At 36.3% G+C, this 18576-nt stretch overlaps 1 protein-coding gene across 2 annotated transcripts in view; it reads left to right on the top strand.

Annotated features, from left to right (window-relative positions):
- LOC125846275 (uncharacterized) overlaps positions 1-18576 on the top strand; it is a 70338-nt gene that overhangs the window by 34022 nt on the left and 17740 nt on the right. For both annotated transcript variants that reach the window (XM_049525653.1, XM_049525654.1), the window contains 2 exons: positions 935-2423; positions 3151-3245. In XM_049525653.1, coding sequence (XP_049381610.1) covers positions 935-2423; positions 3151-3245 — 1584 coding nt within the window. The remainder of the gene's footprint in view (positions 1-934; positions 2424-3150; positions 3246-18576) is intronic.

The following is an 18576-nucleotide window of genomic DNA, read 5'->3' as shown; positions in this document are numbered from 1 at the left end:
GACTGTGGGATCTTGCACCATTGGCACTCATGTGGATCTTGTGGAAGGAAAGAAATAGGAGAACTTCAACGGAATAGAGAACGTCTATGTACAGTACCACTCGGTTTGTACAGAAGATTGAATGTCATTCGTAGAAAATCATATTATGTTGTAGATTGTTTACTTTTTGATATATTGCTTGTATGTAGAGATCTTCCCATAATCAACTAATTATTTACCTAATAGGAGAAGGAAACAAATTATTTATCTAATAGATGAAGATCGTCCCAGATTGCATATGGTGGACTAATTGGAGGGAGAGGAATCAGAGGTGTTTTGAGGATAAGAGTTGTACTTTTCAGATCTTAAAGATGAACTGTCTAGGGCTTTTCTACTTTAGGTGTAAAAATGAATATCCTTTAGAAGCTGAGGACACTCCTTGTGTTTTAAATTACTTATGAGTAGATAGGTGGTAGGTTTTGCTTTATTGACTGCTATTGTAATGATTACTGGAATACACCTTTGGTGTAGTTTCTTGTTTTTATAATATGTTACCTTCTCAAAAAAAGAAAAAGAAAAAGGAGGAGGAGACAATTCTGGGAAAGAACGGAGGACAGTGTTGCAGAGAGATGAAGTTTTGACTAGCAAGGCTATAGTTGGAAAGGAAGATTGAGGGAAGCCAAACGAAAAACTAGAAACTATAGAACTATGGATATTAACTTTCTTTTGGATAGAACTATGGGTATTAATGATCTGTTGAATTCTAGTCAATCATCACAGCTAACAAATTAATGTAAGGAGAAACTACTCAAGTCATGGTCCAAGCAGATAATGCTTGGCATCAGTTTTTTTATATGTATAGATGATCAGATAATTTTCTTTGTGCTGATGTGGTTGCTCTGTCAGTTCATTTATCTGTCATTCTATATTGATTCATTGATATCCTACTATGCAGCTGGAGGATGATGATGATCTTGAGAATGCTCTTCCAGCAAATAAGCCATCTGTTGTTCTTTTTATTGATAGATCATCTGACTCGTTGAAGATTAGAGAAAAAAGCAGGAAGGCTCTTGATTCTTTTAGAGAGTTTGCCCTGAAAGTTCAGATGTCAAATGAAATGAGTGAACCAAAAGCATTCAGATCACAAAAGACATCTCTTAAGGCTTTTCAAGCATCAAGTAGTACCTCCAGACACCCTAAAGTGGGGATGTTGACAGCATCTCAAAAGATAAATATCAAAGACAAGATGTCTATCGTTGTAGTGAATCAGGGGAAACAAGTCATCCTAAAAGATCTGGTTTCAGGTTTAGAAGGCAGTACATTGCATGAAATCTTGACATATGCACTTCAGCAAAAGAAGGAAGTGAAATTGAGCTCGCTTGCGAAAGAAGCAGGATTTCAACTTTTATCTGAAGATTTTGACATCAAAACTGCTGAAGCTTTACCAGGTCAAACAGAATTTCAGTCAAACAAGGTTTCAGAGATCCTTGTGGAAGGTGTTTCTGAAGGTATTATTGATCCAGATAGAAAAATAATGTTGCTTGGAGATACCTTTTTGGGGAAGCAATACAATGAACAATCTGAATCAAATGAAGCCAAGTCTTCTCATGTTTGTCCAAAGTATTCTGAGACTATATTGGTGCTCACAGAACTTCAGTCAGATCAACATTGTCCTTTAGAAGGTATTCCAGAAGAACCTACTGATTCAGGTACGGATCGGATGCTGCATGTTGAGGACGAGAAGCACATCAAACAATCAAACCCTATTAATACTGAATTGCCTCGGCAACATGACGAGAAGAATTTCCTTGAATATGAAAGTTCACAAATATCTGTAAAATTTGGTTATGATGATATGAAGAAGGTTGCTAATAGCCCTACTATAGAGGAAACAATCAAGGAGCTGAATGAGCAGAAGGAAAATAAAAACTTCAGAGGTTCCTTCTTCTATCTCGATGGTCACTATAGACGTCTTATAGCTCTGACATCAGGTTCAAAAATACCATCTGTGGTACTTATTGATCCCGCTTCACCGCAACACTATGTTTTAAGTGAGCAAGAAGATTTCAGCTGCACTTTGCTATCTGCATTTCTTGATAGCTTTCTCAATGGAAGTCTTAACCCATATAAACAGTCTGAGCATGTAGTTCCAACCATTAGGGAGGCTCCAATTCCACCATTTGTTAATCTGGATTTTCATGAGGCTGATTCTATCCCTCAAGTGACCGGGCATATGTTCAATGAGCTGGTCCTTTATAATCAGTCTGCTTCCAAAAATTCTGGTAGTTATCGAGATAGGGATATTTTAGTTCTTTTCAGCAATAGGTGGTGTGGTTTTTGCCAGAGGATGGAACTGGTTGTTCGTGAAGTATACCGTGCAATCAAGGGGTATAATAGAACCCTGAGGAATAGGTTTAAGACTCAGAAACCGTCGTTGAATGGGGGTAAGAAGTTCAGCCCATATCTGCTCTTCTTTGGGCTTCCAGCCAACTTATAATCTAATTTTTTATAAGATGCTCTATTTTTGTATGAAACTAGGTCTAAGATTATGATTGTAAGCATGTATAATGTTAAAGTTCTAAACACTTTTATCAAAAAAGAAGTTGTTTTAACTTATCATATCATTTAAAACATAAACGAGCTCGTCGCACCGGGCTTGCCTAGTGCGGGTTACCTCTCCTATGTGGTTTGCGAGCTATTGCATAGGAGCGGGGGTTTTACCCTATGCGCACCCAAAGGGTAGCGGTAGCGGGTTTCCCTTGTCATAAAAAAAAAAAAAAAACATAAAATCCGCATGATTTCGTCTCATCGTAGAAAAGACCTATTTTCTACTAGAAGTTACTAAACTAGTGTGATACATACTTCTTTAAAGTTGAAAAGCTATTTATATCCATGTCTATCCTCGCTCTTAGGCCAGATGAAAGAAAATAATAAACATAAAATCGGAACAAACCAATTTTAGTTTGTTTAGGTGATATCCTGCATTACAAATTAATCAAGTTAGTGCAAAAGCTTGGCTATATCTCATCCTTTCAGTGTTATTGTGCACATCTTTGCCGAAATCTTGGTTGCGGTAAAAAGCAATGTTGATTAATTATTGTGGCAACATGCTTGGGTTTGCTTTACTTAAGTATCCTTTGTTTTATTGATGAGTGGTTAAATTTGTGGCAGATGAGGTGAGAAATGCGATCCTGAAGTTTCCAGTGATTTACTTGATGGATTGTACATTAAATGACTGCGGCTTAATCCTGAAATCAATGCTTCAGGTGTGACTAATTACGAATTGAAATTGTCATTTTGGCAGTGTTTGCTTGTTATGTTTGTACTCCTAGTAATTACCAAGTATATCATTCTAAGGTCATATTTAGAGTAATTATGTCATGCTTCATTTCTTGAACATTCTTATTTCTCTTGAACAGTAAACAAGAGGCAGTACTCCCTCCGTTTCGTAATAGCTGGTGTTTTTAGTTCAGGCACACCCTTAAGAAAATTACTCACTCCTAGAATATAAGAAGTGTTTTTACTAATTTACTCTTAATCAATTGTATTGAAAAAGAGTATCTCTTTACTGGTTTCTTGGTAATGTAAAATTGCATTTATTTAAGTAACGGTAAAATTGGAAGAAAAAAATCAATGCCATCTTGATATTGTGAGACACCACTATTTTGAAACATAGTGAAAAGTAAAAACACCACTTATTTTGATATGGAGGGAGTATTTGATAAGAAGATATCAAGGAGATGCAGAGGCCAGACAAAGGGAATGGGATGGAGGCAGAGAAATAGGAGAGTGTTTGAGGGTATTAAAAATTGATTTGTACATTTGAAATACTGAACGTTTTGGCATCAGAATAGTACATTCTATTCATTCGAAGAGTGTACAAATTATAGGAGAAAATAAATCAATAAAAAATGAAATAATCCTCGATTCTAGGTAGTCCAGAACTAAGGGACAATTCTAATCTAAAGTAATCCCTAAAAGATCTGAAACTTTTCAACTTATCTGATCTGATCTGATTTGATTCCATGTGATCATAATCAGATAATACAACTCAACACTCCCCCTCAAGTTGGCATGTAGATATCTAACATGCCTAACTTACCTACAAGACCTTCAAATCTCAGTTCAAACAACCACACAATAAAATCATCGGCTGTTTGCTGATCAGTCAGCACAAATGGAAAGCCCAGGCTTCCTTCTTCGAGCTTCTCCTTGATGAAATGTCTATCCACTTCAATATATTTTGTTCTATCGTATTGAATTGGATTGTGGGCAATGCTTATGGCAGCTTTATTGGCGCAATATAGCTTCATCAGTGGAGTCATAGGTCTTCTTAGTTCCTCTATTTTCTTAAGCCAAATCATCTCACAGATTCCATGAGCCATAGATCCGTACTCTGCTTTTGCACTGCTTCGTGTCACAACACTTAGGGGTCTTTTAATAGGCCACATTAAAACAAATAGTCCATGTATTATGTATGGTATTATTTAGTACTATGGTAGGAATTTGAGCCTATGTATAACCTCCTACATGGTATTATAGGATGTATTACTAATACCTTCCATTTGGAGGTATTAGTAATACATGGATATAATACCATGGGATAAGTCTATGTAAAGACAAAATATCCCTCAAATCATTTTGATTTTTTTGTTTATTTTCTTCATTTTATGTTTTATATTTGTACTAGTAAATTTATTTAAATAAATTAGCTTACAAATTGTTTAGAGAGAGTTGTTTGTTGCTAAATAAATCCAATACAAATTAATACAATATTTGAAATGTGAGTTGTTTAACATTAACTAATTAAAAGGGCAAATATATCACCACATGACGGTTGTGATCTTAATTGAATGTATAATTTGTTGATATGTATATATATATATTTGTGTGGTTCTCTAATTATTTGTATTTTGAACAATTTATAAAATTGCATACATATTAAAATTACAACTTGCAATTGCAATATTTATGTGTAAATGTAGATGTTTTATTCAATTTTACTATTGTTTACCGGCTTTTCAATTTTAAAAGTTGATAGTTTATCTTCTTTGTTTTTTAAATTGAAAATTGACATTTTGTAAGTGATCAATTTACTAAGATGACAATTATTTATCCTCAAATCATTTAAGTGAAAATAAAAGGTAAACATGACAACAAAATTAGCTAGTTAGAAGGCCATAAAAAAATAATATTGTTTGACAATTATTTACCTCAACCCAATTACATAACAATTCAAGGGTATAATTGGAAAGAAGTTTTTTATCAAGTTTTAATCCAAACACAAGATGAGGTGTTAAACAATGAACCAAACACTTGGTAAAAATAATATTAATCCCTGCACTATTAATCCCAACATTACTAATCCCTGCATTATTAATCTTTGTACCAAACTTCCCCAAAGATTTTTATTCTTCCTGTCACTAGATTTTCCCAAATAACTGTACAATACCAAGAAGTAGACTTTCTGTCAATAGAGGACCCTGCCCAATCTGCATCTGTGTATGCCTCGACACTCCTTTGATCACTGTTTTTGAATAACAACCCTTTTCAAGTGAGCCTTACAAGTATCTCAAAATTCGGTGAACAACTTCTTGATGTTCTCTTTGGGGAGAAGCATAAACTGACTGATCTAACTTACTGCAAGAGTAATGTCAGGATTAGTGTATGATAGGTAGATTAACTTCCCTACCAATATCTGATATTGGATTTTATCAATGGATCTTCATTATTCTCAAACTTAATTTTTGTATCAAGAGGAATTTCTGCTGGTCGGCGCCCACTCATCCCTGTTTCTTTCGACTGGTCCAATACACATTTTCTTTGAGACACCATCATGCCCTCCTTTGATCTAGCCACTTTCATGCCAAGAAAGTATCTCAAAGGTCCCAAGTCTTTGATTTGGAATTCTGATGCCAACTCATCTTCTTCTTTTTTTGACATTGGTAGCTATTTCTATTTTTGTAACACAGTACATGGGTTGAACTGAATCCATGTTTACAAAAGATCTCAAAAATTTACCCTATAATGGGTCTAAGACATCAATGATAGAGATAATATCACTAGAGTATATCTGGTTACGCCAAAAGCATAAAGTCAAAATACATATTCATATTGACTTGTTGTATACTATTCTCAAGAACTCTAAGGGGTCGTTTGGCAGAGTATATACGAATAATGCTAAATAGAGTGTATTACTTAGTAATGCTTGTATTAATATGCTCATTAATTATACGTAGATTATTTCTTATGCATTTGTGAGAGGGCAAGAGTTTGAGAGAGAACTCAACTTGATTATTCCCACAAGCTATTGGGTTTAAATAACCAAGGGGTCGTTTGGTAGAGTGTATTAGCAAAAATAATGCATGCATTAATTTTATGTATTAGTAATCCCTTGTTTGGTGCATTTTTTCATTCTATGTATAACTAATGCTTGCATTGGTTATACACTCTATTGTGTATTGAGGAGTGTATTACTAATACCATGGATTTCTAGGTATTGGCAATGCAAAGGATTGAATACATGTATTAATATGATTAAAGACCCAATTACCCCCTCAAAAGTACTTTTACACAGTTTCCACCATAATTGTGAAGGATACTTTTGTAAATAAATATTTTTATACAATGCACACTATTTTTAATATACCAAACCAAACAATGCATAACAAATAATTTATGCATAACTAATACAAGTATAACTAATACATGCATTACTAATGCTTGCATTACTAATACACTCTATTGGGTATTATTTTTATACACTCTACCAAACGACCCCTAAGTGTACATGCCCTAAAAAGGAAAGGAAATCAATACCTAATCATTTCAAATTAATACCTAACTAAAATAGGAGTAAATCTAAGAGTAAATAAAGCTATCTACTATATTTACACATATGCTATAGAATATTCCTAGGATTCTAACACTCCCCCTCAAACTGGTGCATACAAATTATATTCATTAAGCTTGTTACATACATAACTTGTTTTGGGACTAGCTGGGACTTTGTGAATATGCATGCAAATTGATCACTTGACTGCACGAACCTTGTGACGATGTCTCCTGACAATATCTTTCTTTGACAAAATGATAATCTCTCTATGTGTTTGGTCCTCTCGTTAATACTGGATTTGATGCAATGTGAAGTGCAGCTTAATTTGTAAAACACAAGTTCCATTCCTTTAGTATCTCCAAATTTCAACTCCTTCAGTAATTGCTTGATCCATGAGTTCGCATGTTGCCATTGCCATGACCCGATATTCTACATCTGCACTAGATCTAGCAACCACATTTTGTTTCTTACATTTCCAAGACACCAAATTTCTCCCAACTAGAACACAATATCCAGAAGTGCATTGTTTGTTAGAGTGACCTTGCCCAATCTGCATCTGAATATCCAACCATGTTTTCATGTATCGAAGAATGTAAATAACTACATTCCAATGACTATCACAAACAATGCTATCAAAGGCGAAAAGCGCAAAAAAGCTCTAAGGTCTGTTGGGGCTTTAAGCGCAAATAAAGTGTGGCTTTAATTAAAAAAAGCACAAAGGGACAAAATATACAAATATATATGTTTAGTCTAAGGCTAATAATCATAAACATGTATGACAAATATATGACCATAGAAATTGAATTTTTTTTTTATGATAAAGTGAAATATCAATTGCTTAGTGTCACTTTTTCCGAAGAGGCTCATTTGCAAAGAAAAGTTTACCTTAGAACCTTGATGATGATACTGAAGCGCACATAAAGTGAGTCGAAGCCCTCAACACGTTTTGAGCCTCACTTCAGGGCTTAAGTGCGCTTAAAGCGCGCCTTTGACAACACTGATCACAAGGAGAATTCATGAATGAACTTACAACACTAATCGGTAAGGTAATATCAGGTCGAGTCACTGTGAGATAATTCAACTTCCCTACTAACCTTCTATATCCTCCTGAATTGCTAAGAGGCTCCCCTTGATTTGATATAAGCTTAACATTTGAATCCATTGTCAATAGGCCTACAATTTGTAATCCCTGTCTTTTCAAGAATATCAACTGCATACTTCCTTTGCGAAATGACAAATCCTGTTTTGGATTGAGAAACCTCAATGCCCAAGAAATACCTCAATCGACCAAGATCCTTAGTCTGAAAGTGTTGGAAAAGATGATGTTTCAATTCGGTAATTCCCTCATCATCATTGCTTTTGATAACTATGTCATCAACATACACTACCAAATGCATGCACAAACCTGGAGCAGAGTGACAATAGAACACAGAATGATTAGCTGCACTTTGTACCATGCCAAAATCTTGAATAACCATGCTCTAGGAGACTGCTTCAAGCCATAGAGTGTTTGTTGTAGTCTGTACACCATGTTACTAAACTCCCCTTGAGCAATAAAACCAGGTGGTTGCTCTATATATACCTCATGTTCGAGATCTCCATGAAGAAATACATTCTTAATAATAACTAATTGGCAGAGAGGTCAATAGCAAACCGCAACCATGGATAAAAAGAGACGGAGTGAAGCAATCTTGGCCACAGGATAGAAAGTATCACCATAATCAAGACCAAAAATCTATCCATCCGGGGCCAACCTTCACTGTTATACCCATTGACAACTAACTGTAGATTTATCTAGTGGTAGAGGAACAAGCTCCCAAGTACTAGAGTGTAAGGCAAACATCTCTTCATAATCATAACTTGTTGCCAGCCTGGATGAGAAAGAGCTTCACTCCAGTCTTAAGAATATACATAGATGATAGTGATGCTACAAAGGCAGAATGGGCTTGTGACAAACAATGATAGCTCAAACAAGTATAGATAGGATGAGGTTACGAGTAGAGTGATTGCATTTCCGAGTGGCAATGGAAGGACACTGTGTAGACAAGTCCTCATCAGGAAAGGATTCCGATGGAGGGGGTGAATCATTTGGATGAGGACGACGATGATAGGTTAATAGTGGTGGAGATGCAGAGGAGGAAGATGTAGTCATAGGAGATGATGTGGAAGGATAGACTATGGCGGGATCCCCAAAAGATGGAACTGGTAGAACCTCAGAAAAATGCCTAATTGTTCAACAGAAGAGGATGTAAAGTAGGTCTGACCTTCAAAAAAAGGTAACATCAATGGACATAAGGTATCACTAGAGGTCAAGTGAGAAGCATCTCTATCCCTTTTGTATCCTTGAGTAACTGAAAAAGACACATTTAAGAGCACGAGGAGTGAATTTGTCTTTTCTCGTAGTGAGTATATGGACAAAGCATGTTCTTCTAAAGACGAGTGGTGGAAGAGAGAATATGGTTGACGGGGAAATAAAACAGAGTGCGGTACTTGATTTTGAATAGTAGAGGAAGGACTGCATCCCCCCAAAAACTCAATGGAACATTTGCTTGTATGAGAAGAGTGCGTGCAGCCTTAACAATATGCCTATTTTTTCTCTCTACAGTGCCATTTTGTTGTGTAGTGTAAGGACAAGATGTTTGCTGAAGAATTTCATGGGAAAACATAAATTGTTTAAATTGAGATGAAAAATATTCAAGTGCATTATCACTACGAAAAGTGGGAACAGAAACACAAGAATTGATTTTTTATTTTAACACAAAATTTTGAAATATGAAAAATAATTTAAAATGAATTATGGGCAATGCTACGGAGATATCTCATCTACTTTATGCATATGATTCCCTAGTATTTTATGAAGCTGAAGTTACACAAATAAGACATTTGAGAGCTATCCTAACCATTTTTGAAGGCGTTTCAGGGCTCCATGTTAACTGGCAGAAAAGTTGTCTCTACCCAGTCAACCAAGTGCCTAATATGCAGATCCTAGCAGAGAACCTAGGGTGTCAAGTGGCTTCCCTACCTACTAAATACCTAGGTATGCCTCTCGGAGCAAAGTATAAGGAGCTGGAAGTGTGGAATGAGATTCTGCAACGAAGTGAGCTAGCAAGATGGAAAAGTCAATATCTGTCTTGGGCGGTAGACTAACTCTTATAAAATCAGTCATGTATGGCCAACCTACCTATATGATGAGTTTGTTCCCTCCACCAGTCAGCATAGAGAAAAAAATTAGCAAGGCAAGAAGAGTATTTCTATGGCAGGGCAACAAAGAGAAGAAGGGGTACAATCTAGTCAAATGGGATAAGGTGATCCTTAGCAAAGAGTAAGGTGGTCTAGGCATAAAGAAGCTACGTGCACACAAAGAAAGTTTACTGAAGAAATGGTTGTGGAGATTTTGCTGTGAAGATATGGCACGGAGATGCATTTCACAGAATTATGGGCTCCTGAATAGCTGGATTACTGAGGAGGTGACGGGGACATTTGAATGTTCTGTGTGGAAAACAATTAGAAGACTGTGGCTCTCTTTCACTAATAATCTGAAGTACAAAATTGGTAATGGGGAAAAGCCTAATTTCTTAAATGAATTGTGGATTGGGGAAGAAAACCTGAAGACTACCTTCCCAGATATGTATATTTTGAGCTTGTAACAGATGGACAAAGTGGCACAAGTATGGAGTCCTCAAGGGTGGAACTTGATTTTTAGGAGGGCCTTAAATGACTGGGAGATAGACAGAGTGGCTGAATTGCTGCAGGTCCTAAATGTTTCCCCAGGAGTAAATGCAGGTCCTGATTTGCCAGTCTGGAAATTGCACAAGGGGTCCTTTACTGTGAAATCATGCTACTGGAGACTGAATTACAGTCGCACAACGACAACTATCTGGCCTTGGAAACTGGTCTGGAAGGTCAAAATCCCTCTCAATTTTCATGCTTCATCTGGCTGGCGATCAGGAGAGCCTGTTTAACCCACGAAGTACTATAGAGAAGAGGTATACAAATTTGCTCAAGGTGTTTTATGTGTGAGAAAAAGGCAGAGATAAATAGTCACTTGTTCTTGTAATGCCGGACAGCTGCAAATCTGTGGAACATGTTCTTTTGTGTACTAGGCATAAATTGGGTGATGCCCAGAACCTCCTTTGATTTGCTGAAAAATTGGGAAGGAATGGGGAGAAGAGGGTCACAGGAAGACTGGTGGAGGAGCATTCCAGCATGTATTTGGTGGACATTATGGAGAGAAAGAAATGAAAGAGGTCATGATGGAATAGCCAGCAGTTTCTAGAATATCAAGATGAGGAGCCTTAGTCTTTTGTATTTTTGGTGTAAACAGGATATAGTGGGAGAGATAGATAGTTTAGTCGATTTCATAGGACAATTGTAGAGTCTCATGTCTAGTTTTTGGTCTTGATGATACCCCCGGGTTTGTAAATCGCACCCCATCAGTTTTCACCTGATGGGTCTTTTGGTGTGAATATACAGTTAGCATTATCAAAAAAATAAATAATTCAAAATGATCTTTCATTAAGAACATCCAATTGCACCTTGAGTGATCATCAATGAAAGTAACAAAATACTTAAAACCCAATGTAGAATTAACTCTACTAGGACCCCAAATATCAGAATGAACTAAATGAAAGAGAGACTTTGCACGATTATTGGGACTAAGTGGAAAAGTATCTCGGGTGTGCTTCCCTAATTGACACAATCTAACTTAGACAATTTGGACAAGCTAGGTACTATCTTTTGAAGTTTGGATAAACTTTTTTTTTGATGACAAGGGTAACCCGTAGCCGCTACCCTTTGGGTGCACACAGGATAAAACCCCCGCTCCTATGCAAAAACTCGCAAACCACATAGGAGAGGTAACCTGCACTAGGCAAGCCCGGTACGATGAGCTCGACCCAGAAGACAAACCTCTTGCTTTCGCTGGCAAGGGGTTTCGAACTTGAGACCTCCAACATGGAAGTCCCAAGCCCAAACCACTGGGCCACCCTGAAGGGTTGAAGTTTGGATAAACTAGGGTGTCCCAATCATTTGTGGATTAAATCTGGAATGTCGGAGATTAAACAAACCATACTGGATTTGTGAGAAATGAGATGAAAAAGTCTATTTGACTCTTGCCCATTGCCAATTATCCTTCTCGTATGGAGGTCATGTATAACAAAGAAGTCACTAAGGAATGAGACGAAACAATTTAAAGCCTTAGCCAAACGCCTTATTGATAGGAGGCTAAAGGGACAATTAGGGACAAAAGAACATTATTTAGAGTCCAGGAAGGTAAGGGATTGGCTTAACTAACTCCAGTTGCCATGGTCTGAGAGCCATTTGCTAATGTAACTGTGGGAAGGGATTGAAAGTAAGTAATATTAGACAAAAGATTTGTTAGCAGAAATGTGGTCAGAAGCACCCGAGTCCATGATCCAAGGGCCAAGTGTGGTGAACTATGAGATACAAGCAAAAAGATTACGAATCTTGGCAACCGAAGCTATTGATGAAGTTGTCTGCTTACTCTCTTGATACTACAGAAAGTCTACCTCAAACAAAAAGAATAGTTGATTGGTATTGGAGCCCACAGATTTAGTGCTAAACATATCGGATCCGAGGGACATGAAAACAAATCTATTAGTGTCCAAAATTAAAATAAATTCGGGAAAAACCTGAAGAATAAATCGGAAAAACTGCTTGCTGTCTCGTTGGAAAAGTTAACGAAAAAAATCTTTCGAAAAACACCATACAAGGATTCCGATCGTAATGGTGGTATTGGTATATGCACTATACCCCTGAGAGTGTCAAAATCGTGGAACATGGAGCTTTTGCTAGAAAAATGCGTAGCAATTTTGTTCTCTTATTTTATTCTTGTTTTCTCACTAAAGAAAATTTTTATACCACGTGAGAGAAAACGAGTTTGAGAGAGAACTAAGCTTTGATTCTTTTCACAAGCTATTGGAGTTTATATAACCAAGTATACATGTCCTAAAGAAATCATATCCAATCAATACAAATCAATACCTAATTAAAATAGGAGTAAATCAAACTACCAACTATATATACACATATGTTGTTCTAACAACATTGTTTGATTTAGTGTATTAAAAAGGTAGGCCCATCGGTGGGTAAGGTCTTGTTGTGTCATTTTGACACTTTCTTTACAATCAACAAAAATATGTAATGTGTGTGTAATGCACTCGCGAATGACGTGTAAAGTGTTCAATTAAATGACGACATTTGTCATTTGTGCCTAAAATCATTCTTAAATAATGAATTTTGAGAAAAACAAAATGTAGCCAATGAATCGATGACATGTGGCATTTTTGGCCACATAATTCTTAAAAAACATTTAACCTTGCAACCTTCTCATTATCTTCTCCAAAATAACTATTTTGCAGAAACGCTCCCCCCCCCCCCCCCCCNCCCCCCACTTCTCAATCATACACCAACCCTTTTATTATAGAAGAATAAATCTAAGTCATGGATTCACATTCTTCTTAATCAATAACAAAATAGTAAAATTGAATTGAAATAATTAAAATTAACTGGAACAAAAATAAGAAAGCACTTACCGTGAAAGCAAACTTTGAAGGTCATTGAAGGAAGAGGAAAAATCAAATCCACTTCCATATTACAATAGTAAATTCCTCCAAAAAAGAATTTCATGATTATTTCAATATTTAAATCTTGAAATAGGTCTTTTCTTAAAATTTTAAAACTTTCACCATGGATGGAGTTGAGCTTGAAAAATAGAGGCTAAAAATGGGGAAGAAGAAGAAGAAAAAATAATTAAAAATTGATTTAAAAAGCTTTTCATGCGCAATAAACGAGTGGATCACTCTCTATGACGAGTCTGCAAAAAGTGTCTAAATGACACAACGAAAACGTATGTGAGGTGTCTAAAATGTACAAAGTCTAGTTAAGGTGTCTAAGTGAAAATTGGTGCCAACTTAGGGGGCTACCGATGGGTTAGGCCTATTAAAAATAGCATGTTGCATAAAAATATTTATTTCAAAGATATCCATCAATTATAGTGGAAAAGATGTAAAAAACATTTTGAGGGCAATGAGGTCTTTAACCATGCTAATGCATGCATTAAAACCTTTGCATTACTAATAAGCCTAACCACCGGTGGCCCCCTGAAATTGACACAATGTTTCATTTAGACACCTTAACTGGACAATGTTCATTTTAGACACCTTATGTAGGGTCCCCCCTCCCAATCCTCATACAGCTCCCCCTTGTCTTCTCCAAATACTAAATTTGCGCACCATTGTAATGTCTTTGCCCTTACAAAATAATTGCGATCACTTTCTCCCTTTTTTTTCTGCCTAAAACATAGCTTGATAGAGAATGGGAGATATTTGTTAGTTCAAAGAAATTTTTTAGCTCCGTCATTTTGCTGAAACCTTCATTCACAATGGATGAAATTTAACTTGGGCAAAATGGTGGCTGAAAAATGGGGAAGAAGAAGAAAATAAATAATTAAAAATTAACTAAAGAACCATTCACGTGCCGGTCAATGAGTGTATCACACTCATTATGCCATGTAAGCCAAAACTGTCAAAATGACACAGCGGAACCCTACATAAAGTGTCTAAAATGAATATCGACCAATTGAGGTGTCTAAGTGAAACATGGTGCCAACTTTAGGGGGTTACCGATGGGTTAAGCCTTACTAATACCTAGAAATCCATGGTATTAGTAATGCACACCTTAACACACGATAGAGTGCATAACTAATTCAGCATAAAAAGGTGTACCTAACAAGATATTACTAATACATAGAGTTATTTTTGCTAATACACTCTACTGAACGACCCATAAGGTTCCTCTCCTTCCATATTGTCCACCATATAGTTGTAGGTACAGTTCTCCAATTGTTCCTGTACTCTGCTTCTTCCCAACCATGTAATGCTTCTGTGATTTTCCCAGGAATGGACCAAGATATGTTTTTGAGACTTAGAATAATCTCCACAGTTAACTTGTGACCTTGCAATGTAAGAATAGATGGACCACTAACTCTGCATTCAAAAAAGATTTGAGACATAAAGGGATCCCCCTCTTCATCAAGTTATCTTGTGTCAGCACAGTTTCCTTAGCCAATAACCAAACAAATCAAGCTACTTTGTGTGTGATTTTGGCTTTCCAAATGTGTTTCCAAGGCCATTGGAGTATTTGCTGATTTGGTTGGTTCATCTTCCTATAGGTTGCATTTACTTTAAAAGTCCCTTTACTATTTCACTGCCACAGTAAGATGTCTAGTCTTGACTTCAAACCACTAAATTGGTCAATGGTGTTGAAGAATTCTGTTACTCTTGGTATCTATCTCCCATTCATTGAGGTGTCTCCTGAACACAAAATTCCACCCTTGTGGTGTCCACAGTTTTGATATTGTACTCTGCAAATATTTAGGAATAGTGTCTCTTTGTAGCTTGCTTAATGTCAATCATCTTTCCAGGATATAGTTTTAACTCCATCTGCCACTTTGATTATGGTGTTATCTTTGAATTCATTCCACAATTTTTTTTGATTGATTTCCTTTAGCTAACACCATAAGGAGCAGTGAGTACTGACCTCCTTTGTCATCCAGTTATCAATCTCCTCGTATTCAGCTTTGATTACTATGCCCCATAGATTCTATTTTTCATTTGAACATTTCTATTTCCCTAAATCTCTTCTCATTGATCACTGCCTTCCATTTGACTAGGTGGTTACCCTTTCTATCATTGTTCCCCTGCCATAGAATTTTCCTCCTCATGCTATCCAATCTATCGATGATTCTTATTGGGACAAGAAATAATGATGTCAGATATATTGGGAGAATGGGAGTGCATCAATCACAGAGTTTATCAAAGTCAATCTTCTGCCCAATGAGTATCGGCTTCCACCTTTCTAACTTTTTCTCACATTTCTAAATCACCCATTCTAAATTTCCATAGACTTAAGAGTTACCCCCAAAGCCAATCCATGCCACTTCACCCCCTAAGATTGTCTTTTAAGATTTCCTTATTTGGCACTTCATTAATTGGGTATAGGAAGCTTTACCTCCAATTAACAATGTAAACCTAACATTCCTTCAAACATTACCAAGATCAATCTCAGTATTTTGAGATGCTCCTCTTCAGCATCTTATAATATAAGTGTGTCATCTGCATATTGAAGTTGAGTTATTATCAAGCTATCTCTTCTAGCTTTGGCAACCTCAAATCCTCTTAACCAACCTTCTCTGTATGCTATCTTAGTCATGTTGTTCAGTCCCTCCATGAGTAAGAGGAAAAAAAAAGGTGATAACGGATCACATTGTCTTAGGCCCCTCTGTGAATTAAAGTAACCTGATGTTAAACTATTAATAAGTATAGAGAAGTTCACTTTTGAAATGCAAAATTTAATCCACTCATTCCATTTGTGACCAAATCCCATCTTCTCTAGCAGATCCATAACAAAGCCCCTGGTTTCTTCAATTGCAATTAGAGAACAGTCTGCCCCCCAAGGCCTAGCTCGAGTGGCAAAAGGTGGAGGATTTGTGGCTTAGGTCACAGGTTCAAGCCCCACACCATGCAAAGCGAAGCTCGATATTTAAGTGGAGAAGGGTAGAGGGGCGGGTCCATTATACGCCGAGTTTAGAAGGCTTTGATTGGTCCAAAGGGCGGGTCACAGAAGGATTTCTCGATTATAAAAAAAAGGGAAAAAGGACAATATACCCCCGAACTATCATAAATGGTATGCCCTCCGTTATACTTTAAGGTTGTATATACCCGTACGACTAACAGGTTGACACATGACATCATCTAAATAACTAACCTGATTTATTTATCCAAAATAATTGAAAACCCACCCATTTTCTATAATTAACCCACCTATGGCCCAAATTAAAATACCATGACATTTAAAACTAAAAATAAGAAAAAACATAGCTTTTCATCTTCATTAAAAATCAAATAAAAGGAAAAATGTTCTTCAATTCATTTTCCAAATCTCACAAACAAAAACCCAGAAGCATATTATTTCAATCAAAATCAAGAAAACCAATTTCATTTTTTTTTCAAATCAATTTATTATTTGTTGAAAGGGGTTTAGAAAATACTACCACCATTGATGGACTTCAAGCTTTAAAGTAGGTCTACATTCAAATCGAAAATTTCAGGCTCATCGATTTGTTATTGTTGAAAGGATTTGAGAAAATACTACCACCATTGATGGACAAAGCTTCAAGCTTTAAAGTGGGTCTATAATCAAATCGAAAATTTCAAGCTCAAATCGATTTGTTATTATTGAAAGGTGTTGAAAATAATTTTGAAATAGATGATGTACAAAACACCCAATAACCTAGATTCCTACTGTGCTAAATGAAGATGAAGATTTTTTATTTTTCTTTTGGCTAGCAAGCATAAAGCTATAAATTTGAAGAATTCGAAAGACACACGATTGACATAACTTGCAGGGGATGTTTCATATTGAAGCTGAATGGAATATGGAAGGTACAATGTTTGAAGTGAAAGTGAAGAAAAGAGTAGTTTTTGTGAACAAGACATCTTCTTCCTTGAAAAATGAGTTCTTGATTCCATGGTTATGGTGGGTTGAGAAGAAATAAAGGGATGGTTTTTGATGAAAATGAAGAGTGGATTTTGGCACCACCCATTTTGGTTGTGGGTCGGGTGGATTTTTAATTTTTGGGTAAAAAGATAAATAACATCGGGTAAATCATTTGGATGATGCCACGTGTCCGTCCGTTAGTTTCAAGGATATATACATAATACAACCCAAAAGAATGACGGTAAGGGCATATACATCCTTAAAGTATAACGGAGGGTATTGACATACCTTTTATGATAGTTCGGGGGTATATTNGGATTTTTAATTTTTGTGTAAAAAGATAAATAACATCGGGTAAATCATTTAGATGATGTCACGTGTCCGTCCGTTAGTTTCAAGGATATATACATTATACAACCCAAAAGAATGACGGTAAGGGCATATACATCCTTAAAGTATAACGGAGGGTATTGACATACCTTTTATGATAGTTCGGGGGTATATTTGTCCTTTTTCCCTGAAAAAAATAGAGAACGGTCTGACATTATTCTTTGGATTGCAATTTGTATCAGATTAATGAAACAGTCATCCCATTCTTGAGACACCAAAATCCTGTCAATTCTCGAGGCTATCTCCCCCTTATCCCCTTTAAACAAAGTGAAATTAGCATTTCCCAAAATGGAGGTCAATTAGATTCATATCTTCAATCAAATCAGAAAACTTCCTCATGCCCTTTGTTCTTCTGACATAGTTCCTTTTCCCTGAGACATATCTGGCCACATTGAAGTCTCTAAAGACTGCTTAGGGACCTTCTATTAATCTTCTGATAGAGCCATTTTCCTCCCATACTAATCTTCTTTCCAAATAGCAATTAGGAGCATACACCCCTTTTTATATGGCAGGTGAAGTCCTACAGTTGTGCTTGAAATTTACAAGTAAGTGTGTATGTACATATCTCTAGTATTACTCCTTTCCAGATTCTATTATCCCATAGCATCATTATCCCTCTTCTAGTTCCACTTGCCTCCAAACATGCCATTTTAATCCATCTACGCCCCCATAGTTGCATTATCAATCCTGTAATAACCCCCTCTAATTTAGTTTATTGTAGACAGATAATATCAGCTTTCCAATCCCCCATAATGTTCTTGACTACCCTCCTTTTATCCCTGCTATTTAAACCCCTTACATTCCATGATACTAGTTTGAATTGCATCATGTAATAGTTAGGATGTTCCTTCCCT

The sequence above is a fragment of the Solanum stenotomum genome, chromosome 12 (assembly GCF_019186545.1).
Source record: "Solanum stenotomum isolate F172 chromosome 12, ASM1918654v1, whole genome shotgun sequence".
NCBI classification, from domain to species: Eukaryota; Viridiplantae; Streptophyta; class Magnoliopsida; order Solanales; family Solanaceae; genus Solanum; species Solanum stenotomum.
Note: the sequence above shows the minus strand (reverse complement) of the source record. Positions and strands in the feature narration are given on the sequence as shown.